Genomic DNA, 26,208 nt, shown 5'->3' on the forward strand with positions numbered 1-26,208 from the left:
GAGGTTCAACAGTGTGAAGCTGTGTACAGTACAGTTCTACAGAGGTGTGATAACCACACTAGATAGTCATGCTAAAGCAGGTAGAGAAAATTCCTTCCATTTTCTTCCATTTTCTTAAACTTTCTTCTACTTTCTTCCAATCAGTAAGAAAATGAGAATGACTGGGCATGTATGAATGCAACCATAATTAAATATTATTGAGCTATGTATAATTTTTCCCACCTGTTTTTTACTGCACCACTGTGATAATGCGACCAGTGTGAACTTGAATAACAAAAAAAGAAAAAAACGTATTTAACTAATTAATTGATGCAGATATTTATCTGCAAGGAATTGAAGAAGCTGTGACCCAAAAATTCATAAAAATAGAACATACTGATACATGTGTATTTCTGGGTTGGTAGAAAATTCCAAATAAGGTAATTGCACAACTCATGAATCATTTTAACATAAGAATACCTCATGTCTTATATAGGTTATTCATAACAGGGAAACTGGTGTATTTGCATTACAGTTATTGGCATTAAGGTTTGCAGACCTACATGACTTCTCATCGCACACTTTTTCAGTTTTTTTCTGTCAATTTTCTGGCTGGCATCTGCTGTGTGTGAAATGGTGCACTGTTGATTTCACACTGACAATCCAGACGCCTCTGGTAATTTCGGGACTGGAAGTGGGAGGAGAGCCGCAGCTTAAGGTGTGTCAGTCAAGTGTGAGCGGCTCATTGCCAATTTGGTGAAGCTTATTGCAATTTTCATCCCAGGTCTAAGGCACACGTTTCAGTAATTACCAGTTCTCTTTGATATTATGCTGTTCAATTTGTCTTTGATATTGCTAAATCCCACAAGCAGACAAATCTATTGGTTACACTTTATTTATTGTTCACTAGTTTTTTTCTTCTTAATAATTCGAATTCTTGGTGAGGTGCGTGGCGTACTGGGTGCGCCAAACAGGAAGGCTTGTGATCATCATTTTATCATGGTCAATGCGCAGCTCCTGATTCATGGATTCGCATTCCTCTGAGGACAGATATCATATCATATAAAACCGTAATCGACATCCCCTGACCTCACCTTGAATCAAGGATGAAATCATTCCTCAAGACTACACTTCCAAAGTGCTTACAGCAGTTTCACTGAATGGCCCCCTCTGTGCCTTGTATTCCATCACGTCCATGTGAGCAGGATCAATCAGGCATCTTACAATGTTAGCATACTGTCCTTTGGAATGCCTCCCCCTCGGACAGTCAAGGTCGCCAAGGTTACAAAAAACCCATTTGGGCATCAGAAATGCGCTTCACAGATCGAGGCTCAGCCCACGTCACATGGGCTTGGTGACATTAGCTCTCAATGCATCAGCTATGCTGTCCTTATGTCAGCTGATTATGGCATGGACCACATGCCGTGTGGTGCGGACAGTGCACATCACACACAGAAAACACAAATAGCACCACATCTCACTGCTTACCACAAAATGCTGGACAGTAACTGTTAAAGCTTCCAGATTTTGTTCTGTACCATTATGCTCAACTAAGGAATGAAAATAGCCGTATCTGAGCTTTCATGCTTTTATGAGTGTAAAGGAGGAAAACATTTGTTGAACATTTTGCAATGTGAATTAAATTTTCATTGTCCTAGCTAAATTATTGTGGGCCAGGGAGTTAACTGTATATGTACCCAAAATAAATGTATTGCATAATGCCTTTAAGTATAAGCAAAGAACCCCTGTTTTTTTAGGCTAACCTGATTAGTGTAACTAGATTGCATACCAAGTTAGCACACTCTATACAGTTGTGTATCAACAATGATAAGCAGCGAATCATTGCTAGCAAATTGAAATGCAGGGATAACTAAGAGATTCTCAGTAAGACTAACAAGCGAACAAGCATGAATTACAGTATACTGTTTTTAATTAACTCTATGTGATGCATTGTTGGAAATGAATTATTTTTGCTATATATAAGGGCATATTAAAAGCAAAACGAAATGTGGCAGGATCTAAGAAAGCAATATATGAAGATTTAATTTGTGGGCATATACATCGATATCCATCTATATTGCACTGTATGTTAAAAGTCAAGTTGAAGGTGTGACATTATCCAAGAATATTTAATGCATTGATAAGAATGAATTCACCTACACCCTGAGACAATTCAGCTTGGTGGTAAAGTTTCAAAGAAGTTGGATACATGGAATTGTACAGGGCAGTATTCTTGAAGAACCTGTGTTATCATTGTACATGCCCCCACTGGGTAATACAATCCGTCAACATAATGTTAATTTCCAGATGACACACAACTGTATATACAGTGCGGCCCATAGGACAGTGATACACTTTTGTTATTTTGGCTCTATACCCCAGCACATTGGATTTGAAATGAAACAATGAATATGAGGTTAAAAGGCAGATAGTCACTTACCTTTAATTTGTGGGCATATACATCTATATGAGGTGAACATGTAAGAATTTCAGCATATTTATACAGTCCACCCATGTTATATAGATATTATTGTTATTTTTTAGGTGCATACAGTATGCCAGGTTGAGTACACTCTTAGAAATATAGTGACATATAGTGACATTTTTGTTCTTCAAGGATCACCCCAAAGATTTCCCAAATATACAGTGAAAGTTCTGAAAATATACATAAATACTCTCTTTGGGTACAAATGAGTATGTTTTCAAATCAAAATAGGCACAAATTAATTATATATTGTTGGCTTATATACCTATAGTGTACTGCCCCAGTGACATGCATTTGTACCGTTTTAGACCCTTCTCGTATCTTCGTGTGTACTGTTGTCAGACCCCTCAGAGTGCTACTTTACTGGTTTGCTTCAGTAAATATGTAGCAAAGTAGAAGTAAAGCTGTATGCATTCTTCTTGATAAAACATTGATAAAATGTGAATGAATAGCATAGGTGATGATGTTACTCAGTTTGTAGCCCTTACATCTGACCTCAAACTCCAGCTTGATGAGCAAACTGACCCCTGCTCTCAGCTCTCTGTCGGCCAGGCAATTAAGTGGAGATGAAAGTGAATGAATATATGCTGCCTATCCTCATTAACACAGAGACACACACACAGAGAAACAAATCAACACATTGGAATGGGAGTCTATGAAAAAGAGAACATATCATCAAGGAAAAATGTACCACAGGTTACCTTTGAATCATATATGAATCAATCTAAGCATATTAGTATGTGTGGCTGTCATTTATGCCGCAGGAATACACATTAGATATCCACAGAAGATCATTTGTAGGTAAATGGGTGCCATTAAAGTGCTTGTTCCATTTCATTTCTGCCTCTTAAAATACTTGGTATGGTGATTACATTGTTACAGATTGATAAATTATCAACGTCAGATGTAGGAATATGTGCAATATGTCCTGCTTAATAAACATACATATTATGTACATAATTGCAATATGATTAAATTTCTGGCATTCTAACACAAGCAAGCTCAAATAATAAGTGTAAATAAGAACGAAAGCAATGTTCAATAAGCAATGCTCACTGTGATGCACAGCTTATTTTTATATTGAATACCATTCAATTTTCAGATGACTGACATTAGATTTGTCACTAAAATAACCTGGTCACCATGTAAACCTGCTCACTGGCAAGGGTGAAGGATGAATACTAAAGAAGATGCAAGTCAGTCAGCTACTTAAATTTAGCTGATGTGGTCTTCTTTTAAGGACTTAACCAGCACAGAAAAAAATGATATCAGAATTTCTGATTCCATGTATATCCAATATTGCTTTTTCTTTGTTTGTTTTTGTAGTAGCTGGGGCAGCAAGAGCTAACACAAATGTTGCTCATACAAATACAGATAATGTAAATCCCTGCACCGAATACCCACGGTTATCTTTGTACAGTAACTTTAGCTAGCTGCCAATCCTTGCAAACATAAACTTGAAAAATGGGTGAGAGCAGCACTCATCTCCTTGTTTATGTTTCAATAATATCAGTATGTAAGATGTGTAAGATTAACACAATAGCAGTGATGTGGGAACCAACATTTCAGAAAGTTGGATAAGTTCAGAGGCTGGAATAATTTTCACAGAGGGAGTAGAAAAAAGGGTCATTTTTTTATTTGGGGGTGCATAAATAAGATTAAAAAGTAAACAGCTTTCTTAAAAGAAGATTCCCTATTGAGCCTGATTTGAAAATATCCCCGGTGGGCCGCTGTTGTTGAGCCGGTGATGAGGGCATCAGGAAACGCGATTTTAAAAATAGACCATCACATAGGCTATGCTTGCTTCAGCATGGTCTGGTGCCTTCTCTCATCCAGCTGTATCTCCGAGCCTCACACAGACACTGCTACGGACAAACCTGTTTCCCAACACTGACAGGGGTGAGGAGAGCTGCCCCCTCCCAAATACCAAATTGGTTGATTCCAGGTTTGTTTTACAGTCATTCAGTGATTGGTTACCTGATGATGTAATCACAAGTTTGTGCCAGACAGACTGAGAACAATTATTATTAATAACTGGACGAGGTTGTAAATAAAAATAGAAAAATACTGAAAGCAAGTACTTCAAAACAGAAAGGCGTTAGATAATGGTATGGCTGATGTATTTTGAGTCCAAACACGCTTGCAGCTGGAGCCTCAAGGCCCAGAGAATATAGGACGAAATGATGATGGTGATCAGTGCTGTAACCACGTTGACCACATGACCACAACTCATCCAATCCTGATAGTTCAGGTAAGCCATGCCATGCCATTTTGGGAATTAATGTTAAGTTAAATCCTGAACTTTTTTCTTTCATTTGAGCAATACTGTGTCTGTTATCACAGGCTTTCCAGGAATGACTGCATGATCTTCCCTGGATTCATTTTTCAACTTGTTGTAAATTATTCTTTTAGTTATAGCATAGCATAGCTACCGATTTAATGGCAAAAGAAACCTGGCCCATAATAAATGTTCAGGCAATGTTTTATAAAAATACTGACGGAAGGAAAATCGACCAAATTTGTGTTATTTATGAGATCAGTCTGAACTCGGTTTTTGAAAAAAGTGACAGCCCAACTCATGCAAAGGAATGTCTTGAGAGAAACATCTACCTTGTAGTCCTCTTGCATTGTGGTCCTATACCATGGAAAATGGCAAATATGCCCAAGTAAGGGGTGCACAGGTCATTTTCCACCTGTGCCACGTGCCTGGAGCAGTGCACTCCTTGCCTCTGGTCATGAAAATACCCCACACCTCGCCATTAACGGCATACCCCACACCTCGCCATTAACGGCATACCCCACACCTCGCCATTAACGGCATACCCCACACCTCGCCATTAACGGCATACCCCACACCTCGCCATTAACGGCACACCCCACACCTCGCCATTGACTGCACCCTTGCGCCCTGCGACCACGACTCTGGAAAATAGAGCACCAGTGGTGAATCACCGGTTTAATGGTATAAATAAACAGCTTCGGCTTAAATCATCAGCCTACCCTAAACATGACTAAATGCCCTGCTAACATCCTCCTAACTTCTTCCCTTCCATAAGGCTGTTTCAGACACTGCTCACTGCCTCCCCTGCAGTCTGCTTCCCTCAAGGAAATTCAATCAAAGGAATGCATGGAGGAGGGATGCTTTTTCACAGTCACAGGCATTTGGACATATCTGGTAGCCGCAGACTTTCCTTTTCATCGTCTGCTGCCTTGCGCACTATCTGCAGTGCCTATCCTCATATAACTGTGAAGGGCACTGCCGGTGAAGTGTAATTGGGGTATGGTGCCAAGAGATATGATTAGCTCACCAAGATAAAGACAACATCCCTAGCTGAGGGAACCAATCACACTCTTTGTTTCCTGCAGCCTTCTACTGTTGAATTTCCATCACCCTTCACAATGCTATAATAACCGGCCAGTACTCCCATTGCCTTATTTTATTGTATCTCAGGGTTGTCAAGCGCACGGTGAAAATGTGTTGTGAAGAACATGAGACTGGAAAGGATGACATACAGGTCTGTTGTGTTTCAAAATGTGCCTACAAATCATCAGCATTTCAGGTTTAGAACAGACCTGTCCTCTTCTGCTTGGGCACCTCACCACATACACAATTCCACTTGAGTGGACATAGCGAGGCAGGTCCTAAAGCTGGACTTTCCTATTACCTACCGGCAGAATCTCATTCCTGATGAGGTCCGAGCCTCTCAAAAAGCAATTTTTACAAATAGTTTGAACAAACTCGGCAAATACATTTTTGCCATTTTGTAAGAAATGGTAAAAGCTAACATTTCTCATGAGGAAGACACTATATTATCTCCAGGGCCCATCTGCACCAGCTGGACACATGCCTGGCTTAATGCTACACTTGACATAGCAGAGCATAAAATTAGAGCCAGATGTACATTTTATAGCTCTTGCACCACCTGTTATGCCTGCATGTAAATAAGACTATATGCATAGAAACATTGAGAATTAGCACGTGAGATAACAAACTGTTGTCCATTCCAGTGCAAATTTAAATCACAGTTAACTAATGCAAAATATCTGCAATTACACGTATTGTGAAGCTTTAGATTTCACAACAAACAGTCATACAGCCAGTGAGTAACATAGTCTTTAAAGTAGGCTCTTGAACAACCTGTCTGAACTGTCGCATCCAGAAATAAATAAATAAATAAATAAATGGCTTAATCAACTTATTAAGAGTTTCACCTCTTAACTAAATTGCTGGAAAGTAGCAGTGCATGTTACACCTCTTGATAAGTGATAAGCTTACATGGAAATGGAAGAAAATATAGTAGCCTGCTGTGGGAATATAGGTAATGTTGACAAATCCATGGCATGATATGTCACCCGCAGCATATCATATGTTATGTTTGCTGGTGAATGTGTGACGTTACACTAGTTAAGTTGTTAGCTATAAAGCAGGTCTTTTATAAAAATTGAATATCTTCACTGCCTGTGCTGATATAAAAGCATATCCAGTGCAGGACAAGATGTGCACATATTCCAGCCGTGGCAGCTAGTGTTATTAGCATTAAATGTGAGATGTAACGTGTCAATGAGCTTGACTATTGCCGGGAGGGAGGTTCCAGTACATCTTTTATTTCTCCCAATGGCGTAATTAATTGTATGACTGGGCATTTGCCACAGAAGTGGCAGGTGATTTTCTCTTTTTTGGCAGTCCCTTGAATTCCGTGAATGTTTTGGATGATGACTAATCAAAACAAACACACGCTTCTTTCCGCGATGGACAAAAGTGATTAAAAGTAGCATTTGATTGAATTTAGGCTACTCTCTACTCTGCTTTTTTTTAACTTTACGAGGGTTGAGCACATTATTTCCTATTTCCAGTCATTTCAAACTGCTTCGCGTGAGATATTGGTTCATTTAATAAATTATTCTGTAAATATTTTCTTTTACAAACAGCCTGAATTATTTCTTGGCCGCAATCATTAATTAATATTTACCATTAATAAGCTGTGTGATGATTTCTTGCTCTGGGGGTTGAAAAAGTGTGATTCTTGTTGCAAAGATTATTTCAGTGCACATTCGAAGCCTAGATCTGTGTCTCTGTCTAGCGTCTGGGTTTACACCTGCTCTTTAGAGGCGGATGAATTTCACACACAATTCGACCCTCGTTAATTGAGTGAACTTTAGTAAATTCAACAGAATACATAATCACACGTATAATATCTCCGCCCTTTATTTCCACGATCCACCCTTAAATGCATATGCATTAAGGACAGAAGCGCATGACGATGACTCGCCTAGATCACACGCATACTGCGGTTCTAGCCTCGTGCGCTAGTTTAATACATACAACATGTGTGAGCCTGAAAGTCATCACAAAAGGCTTAGTACATCTGGCCCATTGAGTCCCCTGCCTGCTTCTTTCCAGACAGCAGTCCACGGCCAAGGATCCAAGATCGACCAGCAGGGGTCACTAAGGAGTCATTAAACCTAAACAATTGATCCCTCCCATAGCCTTGGCGATGGAATTGCTAATAGTGTGTATGACAGAGCTACCTGCCATATTCAGCACTAGCATGGTCCAGATCTTATCGGATACCGTGGAGTTCACCCTTTCCTCATTTACCACAAAACAGTGTCTTAACTGATTCAGCCACCCAGCCGCCTGTATCAAGGTATTTTTGTATGTTTACATGGACAAACATTAGACATACCAGATATGCTTATTACATACAATGGGGGAAATAAGTACTGAACACATCAACATTTTGTCCAGTAAATGTATTTCCAATGAGACCATTCAAGTGAAATTTGCATCAGACTTTGGCATTAACTCAAGAAATCCAGACAAAAAATCTAAAAATTAGAGTCCATATGTAAATAAAGTTATGTGTAATAACGTGGAATGACATAGGAAAAAAGTATTGAACACACTAACTGAAATTAATTCAATACTTAATGGAGAAGCCTTTGTTTGTAATGACAGCTTCAAGGCGCTTTCTGTATGAAGTAACTAATCGCCCGCAGTATTCAGGTGTGATTTTGGCCCATTCCTCTGCACAGATTGTCTTTAAATCTTTAAGATTTCGGGGGGCCCTCTTGTGAATCTGGATCTTCAAATGCTTCCACAAATGTTCAATTGGGTTTAAGTCAGGTGATTGACAGGGCCATTCCAACAAGTTGATTTTCTTTCTCTGAAACCAACTGCAAGTTTCCTTTGCTGTATGCTTTGGATCGTTGTCCTGCTGGAAGGTCCACCCACGTCTCATCCTCAGCATCCTGGTGGATGGCAGCAGGTTCATCTCAAGAATCTCTCTGTACATGGCTCCATTCATTGTTCCTTCAATGATATGAAGTCTGCCAGTACCACGAGAAGAGAAACAGCCCCACACCATGATACTTCCACCTCCAAACTTCACTGTTGGTATACTGTTATTCGGGTGATGTGCAGTGCCACAACATGTTGTGTGCAGTGTCACACAACATGGTGTGTTGTGTGACAGCCAAAAAGTTCAATTTTGGTCTCATCTGACCAGAGTACATGCTCCCAGTAGTTCACTGGCTTGTCCAAATGTTGTTTGGTAAACTTTAAACGAGCTTCAACATGTCTTTTTTTCAGTAGTGGAGTCTTGCACAGAGGTCTTGGCGGTGGAGTGCATTGCCTACTGTCCTTTCTGTCACAGTTGTACCTGCTGCCTCCGAGTCTTTCTGGAGCTCTTTCCTAGTGGTCCTTGGCTCTTTGGCTACTCTTCTAAGTATCCTTCTGACTCCCTGATCAGAAATCATGCGAGGAGCTCCTGTGCGTGGCCAGTTGATGGTGGAGTGATGTTGCTTCCACTTACGGATAATGCCCCCAATGGTGCTTACTTAAGATTCAGAAATTGTGAAATATGTAGCCAATTCGATTTTCATGTTTTGCAACAATCTGGTTGCGAAGGTCTCGAGAGAGAGCTCTTTAATTTTACCCATCATTAGATGGTTCTTGTGTAGCACCTTGGTAACAAAAAAAAAACCTTTTATAGCCCATCAATATATTCTAACCCAGCTGACATTAATTAGCACAGATTGGAGGTAGAGTTGCCTCCTAATTAGTTGTGGTTTTCAGCTGGTTCCTTGCCTTTCCTTGCTGTGGTGTACTGCTTTTTCTTAGTGTGTTCAATACTTTTTTCCTGTTTCATTCCACTTTATTACACATAACTTTATTTACATATGGACTTTAATGTTTAGATTTTTTGTCTGGATTTTTTGAGTTAATACCAAAGTCTGGTGCAAATCTCACTTGAATAGGCTCATTGGAAATACATTTACTGGACAAAATGTTGATGTGTTCAATACTTATTTCCCCCATTGTATATAAGGCTTACTCTTGGTTAAATCCAATCACAAGCGTTTGATTCAGCATTATGCATGGTATCAGTCGGTACACTAAAGCAGCCAAGGGACTTGTACCCTAAACAACAGGGTAATTATATGACTCTGTTTGGCCTCGGTCTAATAGTATTTTAGTTTGCCCTTTTCAAAACATACATCAAATTATCAGCACATTCTTTATTTATTTCAGCTCACTAGAGAAAAAAACCTTTGACAATGCAGCCTACAGAAGATAATCCACTGGATTTAACCTTGGAAAAAATGGATATTCCAAATGACTTGTCAAAGACCTCTAATTGAATGTATTGATGAATTCATAAATAGGGGTAAAGGGCACGACGTAACCTCTCAATGTAGTTTTTTGGTGTTAAGGGGGCTATTCAATTCAACTCAGAGGCCAGGATAGAGGTTACAATGGAAGGCTATTTCTTTGAACTGAAAAGGATTAATCAAGTTTCACTTTAACAAGCTGAGTCAAACTACAAGCACTGCTTCCTATATAAAAGGACAAAATCAAATTAAAGCATAGCAGAACAAAGTGGATTTTAAAACAAGACTACTTGCCTTTCCCTAATGAAACCACAATGAAGAGCACTCATGCGTGCTTGTGACCATTTGTGTGCAAGTGTGTGTGTGCGTGTGTGTGGATACTGTATGTATTTGTTTTAAAAAAACATGTCCTGTAGAAGTGTTTAAGACATGCACTTGAAGTATCCTCTTGTCTTTTTGTCTTTCTTGTTTTTTGTTGTTGTTTCCCCCCCTCTAATAACTACAGTAATGCAGTACATATTCTTTTACACTTTGACATTGCAGTACACTCCTACAATGGAAATATATTATTTTTCTGACCGTCATTACACTGATATATTGTATTTTGGTTTCCAGGCAGCAGAAATTGTGTTTTTCTCTTTGATGTCATAAGGACTTGGTTGCAACTAATATTCATATGATTCCCCTTTCATATTTTGAGCCCTGAGTTAGACAGACAGCCAATTAAAACTAATAGATGTACAGTAGAGCGTGACTCTAATACACAGTGGCCATGTCCACGGACTTGTGTCTGCTTACGGCATTCAATCTCAAATCCAAACATCAAATGAGCTGAGCCGGAAATGAACAGACAGGTTTCTTACCTTCATAGTACATTTTAAATCCGTGAGCGCTTACAGCAAAGTCGCTGGTAAGACGCAGGGAAAAAACTGACCCTGTGCTGGTGACAGGGGGCGGGATCTGGAATCCTGTCAATCTGTTGAGAGATAAAACAAAAATGGATAAATAACCAAAACCAATTTACCACATTTTTATTGAGCATTATCATCATCATCGCTTTTACAACCTTTGAGAATAGAAATTGTAGTAGCATTGTAATGATATTGTAACAGTGTTGTGCTATAATCATGCCTTGGCACCACGAGTGGGTGTCACAGACCAAAGAATGAGATGACAATGCACAGAGGAAGTTCAGTCAAGAAGCCAAGGTCAACCTCAGCAACTGCATCTTCTCATACTCAGCCAGTCACATGCACACACTCGCTCTTTAAAGTCAGGCCTCTCCAGCGCTCCTCATTGCCTGTGTGGCTCTTTGCAGGCTTATCCTGCTGCTGCGTCACGCTCTCCCTACACCAGCCCAGCTTCCACCTGCTGTTTGGATGTTTCTAGGTACTGGGGAAGATGATATTTCTCCTTTCACCCTCAATTGACCAACTGGAGTCATATCTGACCCCAGACATGTACTTTTATTTTATATCTTATATTTGATCTTTCCAAAATGACTTGATTTTGTATACCATTTTGCATTTTTTAAATTGTTTCTACCATAATTTGGAGTGATGTGACGACTACCCTAGTCAAAAGCAACACATTCCAGCAATGCAACGTCATAATGGAATCCAGATTTCTGTGGGGGCAAGATATAAAGTGATGCATTCCCATATATTTATTTGGCAGGTAAAATCATGTTCCAAATTAAAATAATTGAATACATGTGCTTAATGAAATATGTGCTTAAATATTTAAGTCAGAGGTGTCCAATCTTATCCTAAAAGGACCAGCGTAGGTGCAGCACCTGATTATACTAATGAATCTGGTGGTCTTTAATCAAGACGTTGATGAGTAGAATCAGCTGTCTTAGTCCTGTGCTAAAACAACAACCTACACACACACCGGCCCTTTCTGGATAAGATTGGACAACCCTGATTTAAGTGATAAACATTGACTGTGAATTTTGCTATTTTACCACATGGCACAGTAGAGTGAGGGGGAAAAGTTGGGCTGTAGCATGCAGTAGGGGATGTTTGTGGTTCAGTGGCTGTAGAACAGTTTAGGAGCACCAAATACAGACACTTGTGAATACTTGTGAATAGTATCACTGACTCCCCTGAATGAGTTCATAAATAAATATCAGAACAGTGTCATATCACATTCAAAACAAGGACATATGCAATGTATCACAATGTTACTTCAATAACATTATATTTTGACCTCAACAGGTTACATGTGTTATGTGGGTGGCATTAATGTTTACTAAATGAGCTGTAATTGTAATAATATAGATATATACCTCCGTTTTTCCATTAAATGTCTTTTACATGTTTAATGATGTTTTAATTAAAAATACAACTGTTTTTGAATTGATTTGAGCGAAATATGTTGGCCGCTTAAGGGTTAATGGAGGGTTGTATGTGACCCCAGTCGGTCAGTTGTTGTGCAAAATTTGTTAATCACTTAAAGGTTCATGTAGGAGATGCATTGTGCTCCCGGTTTAGGTTAAAGTGGTGTTATTTCTGGTGTGTACACAGGAGTACCTAAACCAAATTCACACAGCACCAACCCAAAATAATGCATGTTCATTAATATATTGAATCTAAATATGCAAGTTGTCCTGACTGAATTAACATGAAACATTAAGACAGGCAGTTGGGTAGCTCAACATATCGCCTATACATATTGCATACACAACCTACACATCAATGGTTTTCTCCATTTCTGTTCAAAAATACATTTTATGATTAAGAATGAAATGAATTGTATATAACATTGTAGATAACAGCCACTGGCTTGCTACAAATAAAGGTTAATAATAATTTAATCAAAGGATGCTTCATTCTTCATTCCCATGCAGGCAGTATAACACTGAAGAAAACTGTTCAGATTATTTTAGCATGTTTGCTCATATTGTAGAACACTTGCAATGTAATTACTGTATAAAAAAAGAAGTGGATATATAATCTGCCTCAAATTCAACAGAAAGGAGTCATCATTTAGACATAGAAACTCATATCTACTTCTGAAGAAGATCAGAGACCTCCTTTGATAAGTACCAGGGGAAAATATAGTATTAAAACAAAAATATCATCACCAACAGTTTCTTCAAGAGACACACAGCTAGGAGGCAAATGGAGAACCTTCTTGGTTGAAACAGAAATAAATGTTTCATGACACCAATGTAGATTATTAGATATATGCAATTTGGCATACATTTTTACTTGCAAATACGTCCACCAACTGTGAACTCCATATCACAGATCTCCCAAAATAACTGAACTAGATCATATATAAACACAAAACTAATACTGGTCAGCTTCGAACAATCTGGCCCTTCTCCTCTGACCTCTCTCATTAACAATGCATTTCTGTCCGGAGAACAGCTGCTCACTGGATGTTTTTTGTGTTTTTCAAAACCAAAATCAAAAAATCTGAAAATCCAATATAGCAGAGATGACTGCGTTCAACTCAGCAGGACCTAATGAATCACAGAAAAAAAATTTACTCAAGCCCAAATGGTTCAAAAGTTACTGGCAAAGGTTACTGTTGGTAGAGCTACAGCAGTGAATGAACTGACCCCAAACTTGGAGACTGGACATCTTATCCTGTCCTTGCAATTTATGGAATTTCTCAGAATTTATTTTAAATTGTACCATAGCGCATTTAAATATTTATTCATGTGGTGTATATTTACTTGGAACCATCTCAGAATCTGACTATGCAATATGAAATGGGAGGCTTGACAAGATACACATATTTTCACGAAGGAAAAAAACAAACAATAATCCCACACAAGTTTCAGATACATGATGCAGAAACCAAACAAGGTTTTTTTATACCAACCAAGCCACTTTCAACAGCATCACAGCAACCTAATTTTTCAATATACTATCTTTCAGATCATTTTATTTGCTCACAAAATAATTTTGTTTTCTCAGTTTACGCATAGTATTCTCGTGCTGCTGGGTAGCTCCCAAACATGTAAAACATGTAAAGTGAATGTAGCCTATTGCAGACTCTAATCATGAATTATTTTGTGCAAGATGACTTACTTTGAAATCAGTATTGTCCTCTGTTCTGATAAGCAAAGATTGCTGGGCAGTGGTGGCAGCTAATTAGAATGGGCCCCAGTGCAAGATTTCTCTATGGGCCCTTCCTCAGACAAAAAATGCCAATCAAGATGCAGGCACGGGCGATACTTTAGAACATGTGTATTAATCAAGATAGAAACATGGACCAACGTGGATGGTCAACAAAGTCAACAAACGTTGGGATGTTTACATAACTGAAGCTTAGGCCTATGCTACTCGTATCAGTATCAGAGGAAAAGCACAACACAATAAATTCACTGAATGTATTGTTCACTGTGTACTTACGCCTAATTCACTGAATGCATTTTCTACAATAAAATATGAATTAATATATGAAAATCATTTATTTTCTTAGCTCAACTTCTCATTATTATTTTTAAAAATTAACAGTATATTTATATTTATTGTAGGTACTTATTCTTATTATGGACGTAACTCCTCCTCCAGTTGATAAAACTAAACGGACCTATTTGGTCGCTTCCTCTTTGTTAAGCGATACAATTTATACTTTCTATATCATAAGGTTTTTTAAAACAGACTCCTGACTTAACATTGGTGGAACGCTAGGTTCACAACAGAAAACCAGTCCAGCTATTCGAATTCATGGTAACTGCTGGGAGAATTAGCAGCTTCCTTGGCTAATTTGAATGCAATGCGAGTGAAGTACATTTACGGACTTTGACTAATGTTCATTAATGATTACAAGATTGAGCAATGTAACAATTAAGTTAGCTCACATTAACGTTATTGCGTTGAGCAAAACAGGAATCTAGACGTCTTGGTGGTAGAAATATAGTCGAGAGACGTTTTGACAAATAGGCAAGACGGACCCCAAAATACAGCTCAGGGTTTACCTGGATATAGCATGGCTACGTCTTAGTTCCTAGAAAACTTTCACTTTTCAGCAAATGTAGCTGAATTTTCTCCAGGAAAAGTACAGTAGGCTAACGTTACTGCTAAATTGCTACTGGGGACAGTGTAGAAATTGAGCGATTTTCTTTTTTTAAAGCCGTCCGGTTTCGGTAGTTTTGCTACCTTTTCCTCCTGGTCCTTTTCATCCTTTCCATCCTTTCTTTTCTGCGACCCACTTCTGTTCTTCACACTAAGCGGTTAAGTGGCGCTCAATATTTTACGCACTAGACTAGCTAATATCAACACATAATCACGACAGTTCACATTGGAAAACAGCAAACATATTTCCCAGCAGCACTCTTGGCATATCAGAAAAATAACACCAACACCAAATGAATTAGCCTTTCATTGAATAGTTTATACATTATTGCCTTTTTTCTGTAAAATAGACACACGGTATAAATTTAACATGATCATATGTTGTATAAAGACTAATCATGTAATTGTAATAACCATGACCGAGATGTGTTTGCTTATTTAAGGGTATATAGACACATGCACAATCGTTCCGGGGTGAAAGCGTACAGATTCGTGTTATTTTCCAGTGAGTGGTTAAAGTCTGAAAATCCTAGGATAAAGAATGGGCGTATTGATATAAGACACGTAGAGGTATGGGACCCTAGTGCCACTGTACGTGTGCGTGTTTTTGTCCAATGTTGTCTATATTTTCAGTAATGTGATGATGCACATGATGTCATTTTCTAGTTTTTGCAAACATTAGCTAGTTAGGGAGGAAGATGGCTACCGCAGAGAAGTAATCTATCGAAGCAAATCAAAATAGAATCTCACCGGCAGAAAACGTAGCCAAGTTGTCAGTCGGATGGCCTTTTTATGAAGTCGCCAATCCGAAACAAAACTTCTGTGTGACCACTAACTAACGTTACAACAGGCTACAGTTGAAGCTTTATAGATATATTGTATCAATATCATCTATGCTCAACTACTACCAACTACAGGAATCGTTCAATCGGAATCGTTCAATCGTATATGAACCAAATGTTTATAATGGAATGAGGATGAGATGGGGACCTTACTGCTGGCTGTCACATGTGCACATATAATGACGCTGCTTTCTTATAATTCAGTCAGCTCAAAATTAAATTGAGAGTCTTTCATGAGGTATGCACAATTCCCTGCTGGCATTTAACTTTGTAGTACAGGTGTTCATAGGTGGCTCAAACGCGTCATTATGTCTGACACACTGGTTTACTGAGAAGCTATAAGCTAGAAACAGTTTTTTGATGGCGTAATATTGTTTTATTGTACAGTAATATTAGTATTGAACTAGTGTAGTATTGTACATAATGTGGAGAATTAAAAACTCAATGCTGTAAAGTATATGTATTATAGTACATCCAACATCCATCATAGCAAAAATGATATTTTCAGACATGTCAAATGACCCCATGGTTGTTTTACACAGCAGCCGACTGTCTGGGAATGTAAAAAAAAAAAAACCCTACCGCTGAGTAAGCCTTTTCTTTACCTTCTTTTTTTAGTTTTAAATATGGGAATTTTGCCGTTCTGACTTTCAAAAGGTGTGTTGTGTGAGTGAGTGTGTGTGTGTGTGTGTGTGTGTGTGTGTGTGTGTGTGTGTGTATGTGTGTGCGTGGATAATATCATTTTGTCTCTGTCTGCAGTCTTGCGTATTACTGTGGACAATAGAAATAATCCATAGACAGTGGGTCATTTGGGGCACTTTGATTGCGTTTGGTTTATTTTTTCCCATCTCTCTCATTAACAGCACGCAGTCTGCTCAACACATGTCAATTAGTGACAGTGTCCTTTATGGATTGCCTCATTACTCTTTGCTCAATTGCATGGTGTTGTGTGACAATGCAACGATAGATCCATTAGCTCTGTGCCAAGAATTGTCGTCTTGGTTGAAGGAAGTGGCAGAAATCACACATATAAAGCTCTTAGAATAGAAAAACAGTTTACTGGATGAGCACAGCAGGTAATCAAACAGACTGCAGTCGAGCATAGCTAAAAAAAAAAAAAGTCCAGTCAAATATGGCAAAATTCAATCTTGCCAACTCAAAAACAACAAGAAGAGGAACACAAAATGTAAGCATATGAAATGTGTCATTGTATCCTGGATTCAGGCTACTACAAATACCAAATCACCCACACACAAAAAAGACTGAAATAATTATTGAAAATAATAATAGCAAATATTGAGTAGAAAACATTTAACACTTTTCATAAAGATGTGAATTCAGTTATAGTGTTTTGGCTCCATGTCATATACCAATATTGCGCAATACACAGCCTGGGGGCCACATACAGAACAGTACAATTTTCATACAAATGCACTATGACTTTCAGAGGTTTAAGGGCCCTGTATTTTCATGTCAGAGAAGAAAACAGAGCTAAATTGGATGACAGTACTGTACACCAGACAACAACAGGATTTGTGCATTGTCAGGCAAAAATAATAGGGCTTGCACAATCTGTAAATGAGCTTGCTTGATTATATAAGTATGTCCCTGTAACCTGTAATAGACAGTTCCATCAGTGGGAAACACAGTTAATGTGCCTGTAAAGGACCATTGCAACAGCGGTCAGAAAGAAAAACATATGTTGAGTTCATTTTCACAGTCTATGTGGTATATATTCACCATTTTGGATAAACTAAAAAAAGAAGATATAAAGATTACAGAACTGTAGTCCTTGATTTAATCATAGGCAGAAGGTTTAACAGTTTGATTTTTCAAGAAAGAGACAAAAAAACCTGCTCTATCTAAGCAAGAGTGTCGAGTACGATTCGCAAAAACTGAAGTGCAATTTCGGCATCAGAGAATGCAAAGACAGCATTACTGTGAATCTAGAGCAGTTTGCTGTGTCCATTATTAGTTAACGAGCAGCTACTCATAGTAATGGGACTTGTGAGGTCCTTTGTTTGATCTTGTTCTTGTAATAAAAATATTAATAATTTGTCAAATGCAAATGGGTGCCAATTGCATTTTGAAATTATAAGGCAAAACTGGATGCAAAAGTAAGAAAATGGCATTACTTTATTCAACATACTGTGCAATATTGGATCAATTCTGAAAGGTCCTCAAATGTTGTAATCTGTATTACTGAAATGTATCCAGTTTAAGGGCATATGAAATTCAGTCAAACCAGACCTGCCTGCCCTGGATTAATCAGGGCGCATATCCTCATAAAGTCGCTTAAGCAGTTACAGTACAGGGAGGAAAGTAGATCTAGGCAATACAAAATATTTTTCACAGAGAGATTGAGGGGGGTTGTGTTTGTTGTGAACATACCTGCCTTTTCATGCTAAATGTGTTTGTTTGGGTCTCAACTTTCTAGCATGCTAAATGGTTTCATATTTACTGTATATAGCATAGCAGAGCAGCAGGATATCGCACCATGTGAAAATAGAGTTGCTACTTCAAATTTCCAGTCTGGCATCCTGTTATAATGAGATATAATAAAATATGAAAAGTTTGTAGAATGCTCTGAAATAAAATTGATTCCATTATACATTTAAAATGAACCAAACGCTTACAGGTGTCTATTATAGATTGTGGAAATTGTTGCTAAATTATTCTACAAAGCGAAACAAATTGGCTATTTGTTGTAATCAGAAATAAATGTTGAAGTTATACAGACACCTGTTAAATAATAGCTGGTGAAAATGGGTTTTCATCAATCACCATATATTATTTTCCCATAAATAAATGTCTGCTCACAAAATCCATGGACACCAAAGGTCAGTCAACGCTTTTATTAACCTTTGTGATTTTGCAATTCGCAAAACTGTTTATGGAGGGCGCACTCAGTTCTCGCATCTAATTGTAGGTTCAAGAAAATCTGATCATAGCTGCATAACATAGAACAGTGCGTGGGGCTGGCAGCCTATTTATCTCTCCTTTCATGTCTTTTCATTTTGCACAATGTCAGTGTCTCTCGAATGTCCGTAAAAAATGGCAAAACATCAAGTCGCTTGTAAAACCTAAGGCTGCTGCCACACAAGCCTCCTCTGTTCAGACTGGAGAAGGTCCAAGCACCAGTGGGACAGGATATTACTTCCAGGATGGGAGATGAGTGCTGTCACTAGGCTGGATGTCCCTGATTTGGTAAGCTGTGGAAACTGCTGTCTGGTAAATACAGGAATATTGTGATAGAAATGTTATGCAACATGACATTCCTGTGATTTGCCCCCACCCCCATGACTTCTGATTTAAAAAGTAAAACCTAAGATAAAATTACATGGACATGAGTCTAATTGGGAAATTAACACTATCAATGTGTTCTGTCAGGATCTGGCCCCTCCCAGGAATGCTGTTTCACTGCCCCACCAGCAGCCCATGAGCCTGGCACTGTGGAAGTCCCAGTCCCCCCTAAGATCACAACTTCTATGTCTTTTGTCTGTCTTTTTATGAGGGCACGATTTGTAAATATGTTATTTGAGCAGGATCCCTATGTCTGGCTCAGTGAATTTTGAATGTTGGGGGTATGAATGCAAAACGTGTGAATATACTCAAAGTGTATGATCCAACACTGACATACATTCTGGTGACAGTTGTAACATAAGGACAGAGCACACTACGGTAGTCACATGTAATGTCCATGAAGACACTCAGCAGTGCTCTGTCTGCATACTGTTGTGTTGGCGGTGCCAAGAAGCATCTACCAATTTGGCTTCAGGTAAAGGGGAAAACATGTCAGATAAGAGACGGGAAAAGCAACTACCTGGCAATGGAAAATGTCATCTCTCATGTTCTGCAAATGAGAGAGAAATTATCCTATTACACTGTCCATGTGTGAGGGAGGCTCCTCAAGGCACAAAAAGAATGAGAAATATGGATACAGAAAAGAAGCAAGACTCGCTAGCTAGGCCAGGAAAAGTGCTATTAGTTTTTTAGATCTTCTTCTGACCAAGGGGCATACTAAACTGAGTATAACATTGGACTGCAATGTAACATGTGAGCTTAAATGCAAGATTTTCTCCATTATACAACCCATGGATCCAGCCTCTGGGTTCCCACTTACATGATTATCTGGCATTATGTATCACGTTTATAATATAACAATAATGTGCCTGGTAACTGCCTTATTATGGTAATATACTGGCACCAAAATGTCTAAAACAGTTAGCCAACTTTTTATGAGGCCAGTTTGTATATTGTGACATATCATTTGCCACAAGTGATACTACACTCATACTTTCCCTGAAGCAAAACTATTTCATCACGCAATACAGATTTAAATATGACAGTATCTCTGAAAGAGATGCGATATTTAATATTCATCATGTAAACAAACATTATCCAATGTAACATTTATTAAAAACAAATGAAGCTTTAAAGAATGGGAATTAGTCAGGATTCTTTGTTAAACGATTGAATGTTTTTAATTTAAAACAAACAAACATTATTCAATGTAACATTCATTAAAAACAAATGAAGCTTTAACTGAAATTATTCAGGGTCCTTAAAACATGATCCTTATTTTTGGCAAAACAATGAAACGTGCCTCTTTCCAGGACACGCACTGTTGATATGGAAACGGCCCTGCTCCAAACTCCTCCTGAACTAACCCGTACACTACATAAATACCTGGCCTTGATTAAATCAAGGCTCCTTCATGATTTCATTTAGAATTTCACCAAACTGTGCTTATGAAGAAAATGGAGATTATGGCATGTATCTGAATTGAAGAGCACATTGTGATTGAGTTGAGTTCTATGTCACAGTGGAGTGAGACCAGCGGTAACCGACCCATGCTGTGTGAAGAGGAGGTGGCTGTTACAACATCAGAGCAAACATGATCCCAGTTACCCTGATGAAAAGCCATGCTGTTTAATATCAGTCTCATCATTCCTTGGGAATATCTGGAGACTGGCACTCACTTGTGTGCTCACTCACTTGCCTGCTTGTTTGTTTTGAAATTGGATGTATAACTGGAAATGTTTTTCTGAAGTGCCCGATTTGTGCCTCACAATGAACTCCGATTGGAACTGCGGAGGAGACCTGGGTGCCACCCTTCACTTTAAACAAGTTACAGTACATTGCAGTCCTAATGTAGCAAGTAATGCGTTTACACTCCGATCTGGGCATATTTTGTTTTTCAATTGGTTTCTTTCTTGAAATGGCAGTTAGAAAAATATATTGGATTGATTGTTTTGCATTTTATTCTGGTTGTGTCATGTTATTACACACTTGCCTCTGTCACCTGTCTTCTCCAAGTCCTCCAACAAAATACCTTTCTAATCTAACTGAATATAATTTATGACTTGTCATAGTGAAAGGCAATACCTTGCTTGCTTTGTTTATAAGATTTTTGGTTCAACTGTCAGCCATTCCTTTGAACAGCAATAGCATTAAGGAGTGAAAGAATGAACACTTCATGTAGCTTTTTTCCGCCAAAATCCGGTTAGATTCTGTCCAAAAAGAATTTGTTGCCCCCCCTAACTAACATAACTGACTAGAGTGTTGATTGTTTCAGCCAATATCAATAGAAGTCAATGACTGTCCATACATACACATTTCATGTATGAAGAAGAGCTTGCTGCTAAAATATAAGGTTTGCTGTCACCACAGTGGACCTGCAGTGTTTCTTTTGACAATCCTACTTCTGTGTTGATAGATGCACTCTGGGACCAATTATTACCAGTGCAGAGAAAACTGAGGGAACACAGGAAGGTTCAGCTCATAGCATGTGGAGCCTTACTTTGACTTCCTGTCATTCCCTTTATTGTACATCCACAAAAGAAAACCTGCACCCTCACGAAAGAGCCAAGGAGTCTCGCTAATGAGATCCAATTTCCCCTTGAGTCACTTTTAAATTATGACACGGTGTAAGATATGTCCGATGGCCTGCTCTCTGATGTGGTGGTGGTGCATATCGATCTTCAGATCAGCTGCACAAATCGCAGCCCTGAGACCATATTCCCTCCCTGGCGCGTCACACTTTGCAGCCACCCAAAATGAGTCAGATCCTTAAGGCATTAAGAAGGAAATGGATTTAATGGATTCTCCCCACGGATTTGTCCTTAACTTTAAACTTCAACAAAAAATAAAATTAAATAAATAAATTGTTGTTGTTGTTATAGATAATAAACAGCTGAATAATACTAGTTTTCTGGAAAGTCTGGTTAATAAGTTCTCCGATAGCCTTAATTGATGCTATTTTTCCTGTTTCCTTAAGCTCTTGACACAATATTCAATGTTGATAATATTCATTATTAAATAACAAAGAAAAATAAACTCCCAACCAGACCTGGATCAATTACATAATTGTTTTGGATTCAATTACTTTTCTGTGCTTCATTGATCTTTCCTGGTGCCAACCAGGAGGACCAGAAGGTGGGATTTGCAATTTTTGAGAGTATTTAATTGGTTCCAGCACACCAGACAAGCTCACTAAAGGGTAGAATTAAAATCCAATACAATTTGACCCAGGCCTGCTCCCAACCACAGTGTCAACATATACTATAAGCATGTTCCATTATTTTTACACATTGCACACTATATGTTGCCAAGAGTGATCTACAAAGCAAATAAGCAAAAGGATAAATGTTCATTATGAAATCAAACTGAAATGAAATTTCTAAGAGATTTCTCTGACACTGATCACTTTTCTCTCCATTGACATGTTCCACTTACATCAGCTGCCGCCATAAACCATTATAATCTTGACACATTAATTATCTATAATTTCTATAGCACATGATTTATAAACAGATAAACATTCCAACAGTTAATTTACCTATTTCTTTAAGCATAATTATTTTTTAAGCCAGCAACAAGTCATTTTAATAGTCTCATTCTAGAACAAAAAAAAGCAGAAGCAGAATAATTCTACCCCCATCCCAACCCAATCTTTTTAAGTTCCACTTCCTCAATGAATGCCAATGAGATCATTTGCAATTACTGTACAATTTAGGCATGTCATTTGATGGAAACATGAATATTCATTTTAGAGTAAGGGTGAAATGGATTTCCAATATTTTCCTACTTCTCCTTTTTTTGGCTGACCCCTTTTGACAGAAATGTGTTGGTGTCAGTCTTATATCTGTCTGTGCAGTGGCTCTGATAGATGGCACCCTGGGTGAGAAGCATTGTTATTTACTTCCATTTTCCATCATACCGTGCTCCTGTCTATATAAGGTTTATGGGTGTTCTCTTGCTAGACCTGGAGACTGAGTGACAAGTAGAATCAGTGTGTTCAGTGACAGGTTTAATTTACCCAGTGAGTCGGTGACAGGTAAATTCTGCGACATTCTTCTGAAACCGAGACAAGCAAACAGCAAAAAGACGTCTTGCTCTTATTTCATATTCTGTAATCATGTATAGCCCTCAGATAGTAATATGCATCACAATCTATTGTAGTCTGTGTCAAAATTAATTAAACTCAATTATTTTGTTGTCGCTAAATGGGATAGAGGTGTTCTTAAGCTAACCTTGTCATGACCCTTAGTATATTCTTGCGGAATCCAGTATTTATACAGATTGAACAGACTTGCGTAAAATACATCATTATATACGGATCATTTTTCATTTATGTTTATGTTCAGTAAGGTGGCCATTGTTATTGTGTTTTCACATGATTACAAAGATCACAGGATTTATTTTTGTCTTTAACCATAGACCTACTGTATTTCTGTTCTACAAGTGTCAGGGCATTTTAGAATGCAACACTTCAGGACTACTCTGCACCTGTGCAATGCTGCATGGGAATCTAGGACAGTGATATTTTAAGCCCAGAAATAACTAAAAAGCCTCTGATCAGTTTTTTCTTTACTAAAGGATTTACCACATTTTTTCATGCCGCATGAAAAGCCACTTGATTCTGACTGTAAAATTCAAATTACCTCAATAGAAGCCCTCTTCTCAGCCAAATATAACATCACCCAAAGGGCACATTCAATCTCACCACCAAACAATGATGAAGCACATTTACATCTGATTTTGTGTAAAAATATGATTTTCCTGTGAGGGAGCATATGGCTGCAAAACCACAACTTTGTGGGGACTTTAACTGACTCAAATTTAAGAGGCTCAGGAAAGTCTTGATGTGCTCATTATGTCCAAGGAAGAATGGTATGAATGGTACATGCATTAAGGCCAAATGCATGATACACCATGGCAGTACCTGGGTCTTCTACATGATGATTGTAGGTGTAGATAAGAGTTCAGGTGATTGCCATCATGCGTATAAAGGAAGAAGGCTTTATAGGTATAAGGCTTTAACCATGAATGATGCTTCGATTATAAAACATGATTGTAAGGTTTAGCTTGTGTGTACTAAAGCTAGCATTGATTAACCTCGCTAGCAAAAACATGTGAATGTAGCTATAAATATTGACGCCTATATTTAATAGATATCAAAAGGCAAACATTGAAGCCTGAATACCGTATTAGGGTTGTGACTCAATACATGTGTTGTTATTAAAATAAATGTTTGGTGCTATTCAGGGAACAATGGGTCGTTTTTAAGAATTGTATTTGTAGCTTTACAATGGGCAGTAATGTACGAGGCACATATATAAATATATATGAGGCTAAATGCTTGTGGGTGGCAGAAGGGGGCTTGAGATTTTAGTTCAAATAAATCTGTAAATGACTATAGCATAGCCTAGTAAGCCAATTCTATATCTTCACCACGGAAGATCAGTTATATTTTACATTAATGACATTTGGCAGACTTCATGGCATAGTCCAGGCTAAATCGGTCAAAATATCTGCAGCGAGACTGAGAGACAGGTATTATACTAACAAATGGTCATGGCAAATGTACAGTATAAGACTCTTTAACATGGTAAAAGACGCAAGTCTTCTTCAAGACATTCACGACAATGATTACTTTAATCATGTAATGGTGTACATGCTTCTCAGCTCTATAAAGTGATACATTCTGACTCCATGAAGCAGTTATCTTGTGTCTTTTAGTGCTCCTGAAGCAGTTATCTTGTGTCCTTTAGTGCGCCATGAAGCAGTTATCTTGTGTCCTTTAGTGTTCCATGAAGCAGTTATCTTGTGTCCTTTAGTGCTCCATGAAGCAGTTATCTTGTGTCCTTTAGTGCTCCATGAAGCAGGCACCTTGTGTCCTTTACTGCTTCATGAAGCAGTTAGCTCATTACCCGTGATTCATTAATTAGTTACAGTACCTCAATATCCTTTTTTTTCATGAAACCTTATATTCTTTGGTTCTTCCTGAAGCCACAGTATGTCCAACATGAATTACACTGATGCTGTATTTCTAATTACACAAAACTTGTAACATTTATGTATCTTGCCATTTCCAAAGAGTATACTCTTTGATTTATCCTTTCAGCAAAGCACCCCAAATTGCTGAATTTCTTCAGGATATATCCAGCTAATGCTTGTATGGATAATTGAACCATGAGAACTACATGTAGCACATACCACACCAATGTGGATGGTTGTCATCGGAAGTTATTTACAGTAAAACATACACCCCAACACAATATTGTTAGAACTCAATAGAGAGACACATGTATTGATTGATTTATGCTACAAAATTCTCTCGGCATTTCGGCAAATAGATCAATACTGTGTGTTTAATCCACATTCAGATAATGCAATATAATATTCCATTTTGAGCGTCTCACTCAGAAAATATCAGTAATAATTGGCCATAACTGCATACTTTTTTGAAATCCTGCTGGGTGAAACCTCTTTTAATGGATCTCAGATTGCAGGAGTGTGACAGCCAGCCACTGTGCTTGCAACTTTGAGAAGACTAATTGGCGAAACTGGCTGAATGTGTGTGCAGGCTCTAACCCCTTCCCTATGACAACACCTCAGTAAATTACATGGCCAGGGGAAATTAAGACTCGTTCAAATCGTTAGACACTATGAATCCTTTTGTGGGTCAAGCAATTTTTCAGCTTTAATTATTGCCACTCAAAAGAAGAGAATGGCAGTTAAATCTCTCTGACAACACCCATGTCCAATGTTCTTCCTGGCTAGACACAGCATACCACTCCAATACTCTCTCTCTCTCTCTGTCTCTCTCGTTCTCTCTCTTCTCATCAGACATTGTGTCTGTTAAATATAGCATGTTGTACTGCTTTTGCTTCCATAAAGGAATTATTAACCAGTTGAGAACAACCATCACTTCATAGCCAGTGAAATGACATCTTTAAGCCCCCGG

General features: G+C 38.2%; 1 protein-coding gene across 1 annotated transcript in view; it reads right to left on the minus strand.

Moving 5' to 3' along the window:
- LOC133110161 (CUB and sushi domain-containing protein 3-like) overlaps positions 1-26,208 on the minus strand; it is a 317,158-nt gene that overhangs the window by 233,842 nt on the left and 57,108 nt on the right. The window contains 1 exon segment of the mRNA XM_061220063.1: positions 10,942-11,054. Within this exon segment, the coding sequence (XP_061076047.1) occupies positions 10,942-11,054 (113 nt within the window).

Source organism: Conger conger, chromosome 1 (assembly GCF_963514075.1).
Source record: "Conger conger chromosome 1, fConCon1.1, whole genome shotgun sequence".
Taxonomy (NCBI): Eukaryota; Metazoa; Chordata; class Actinopteri; order Anguilliformes; family Congridae; genus Conger; species Conger conger.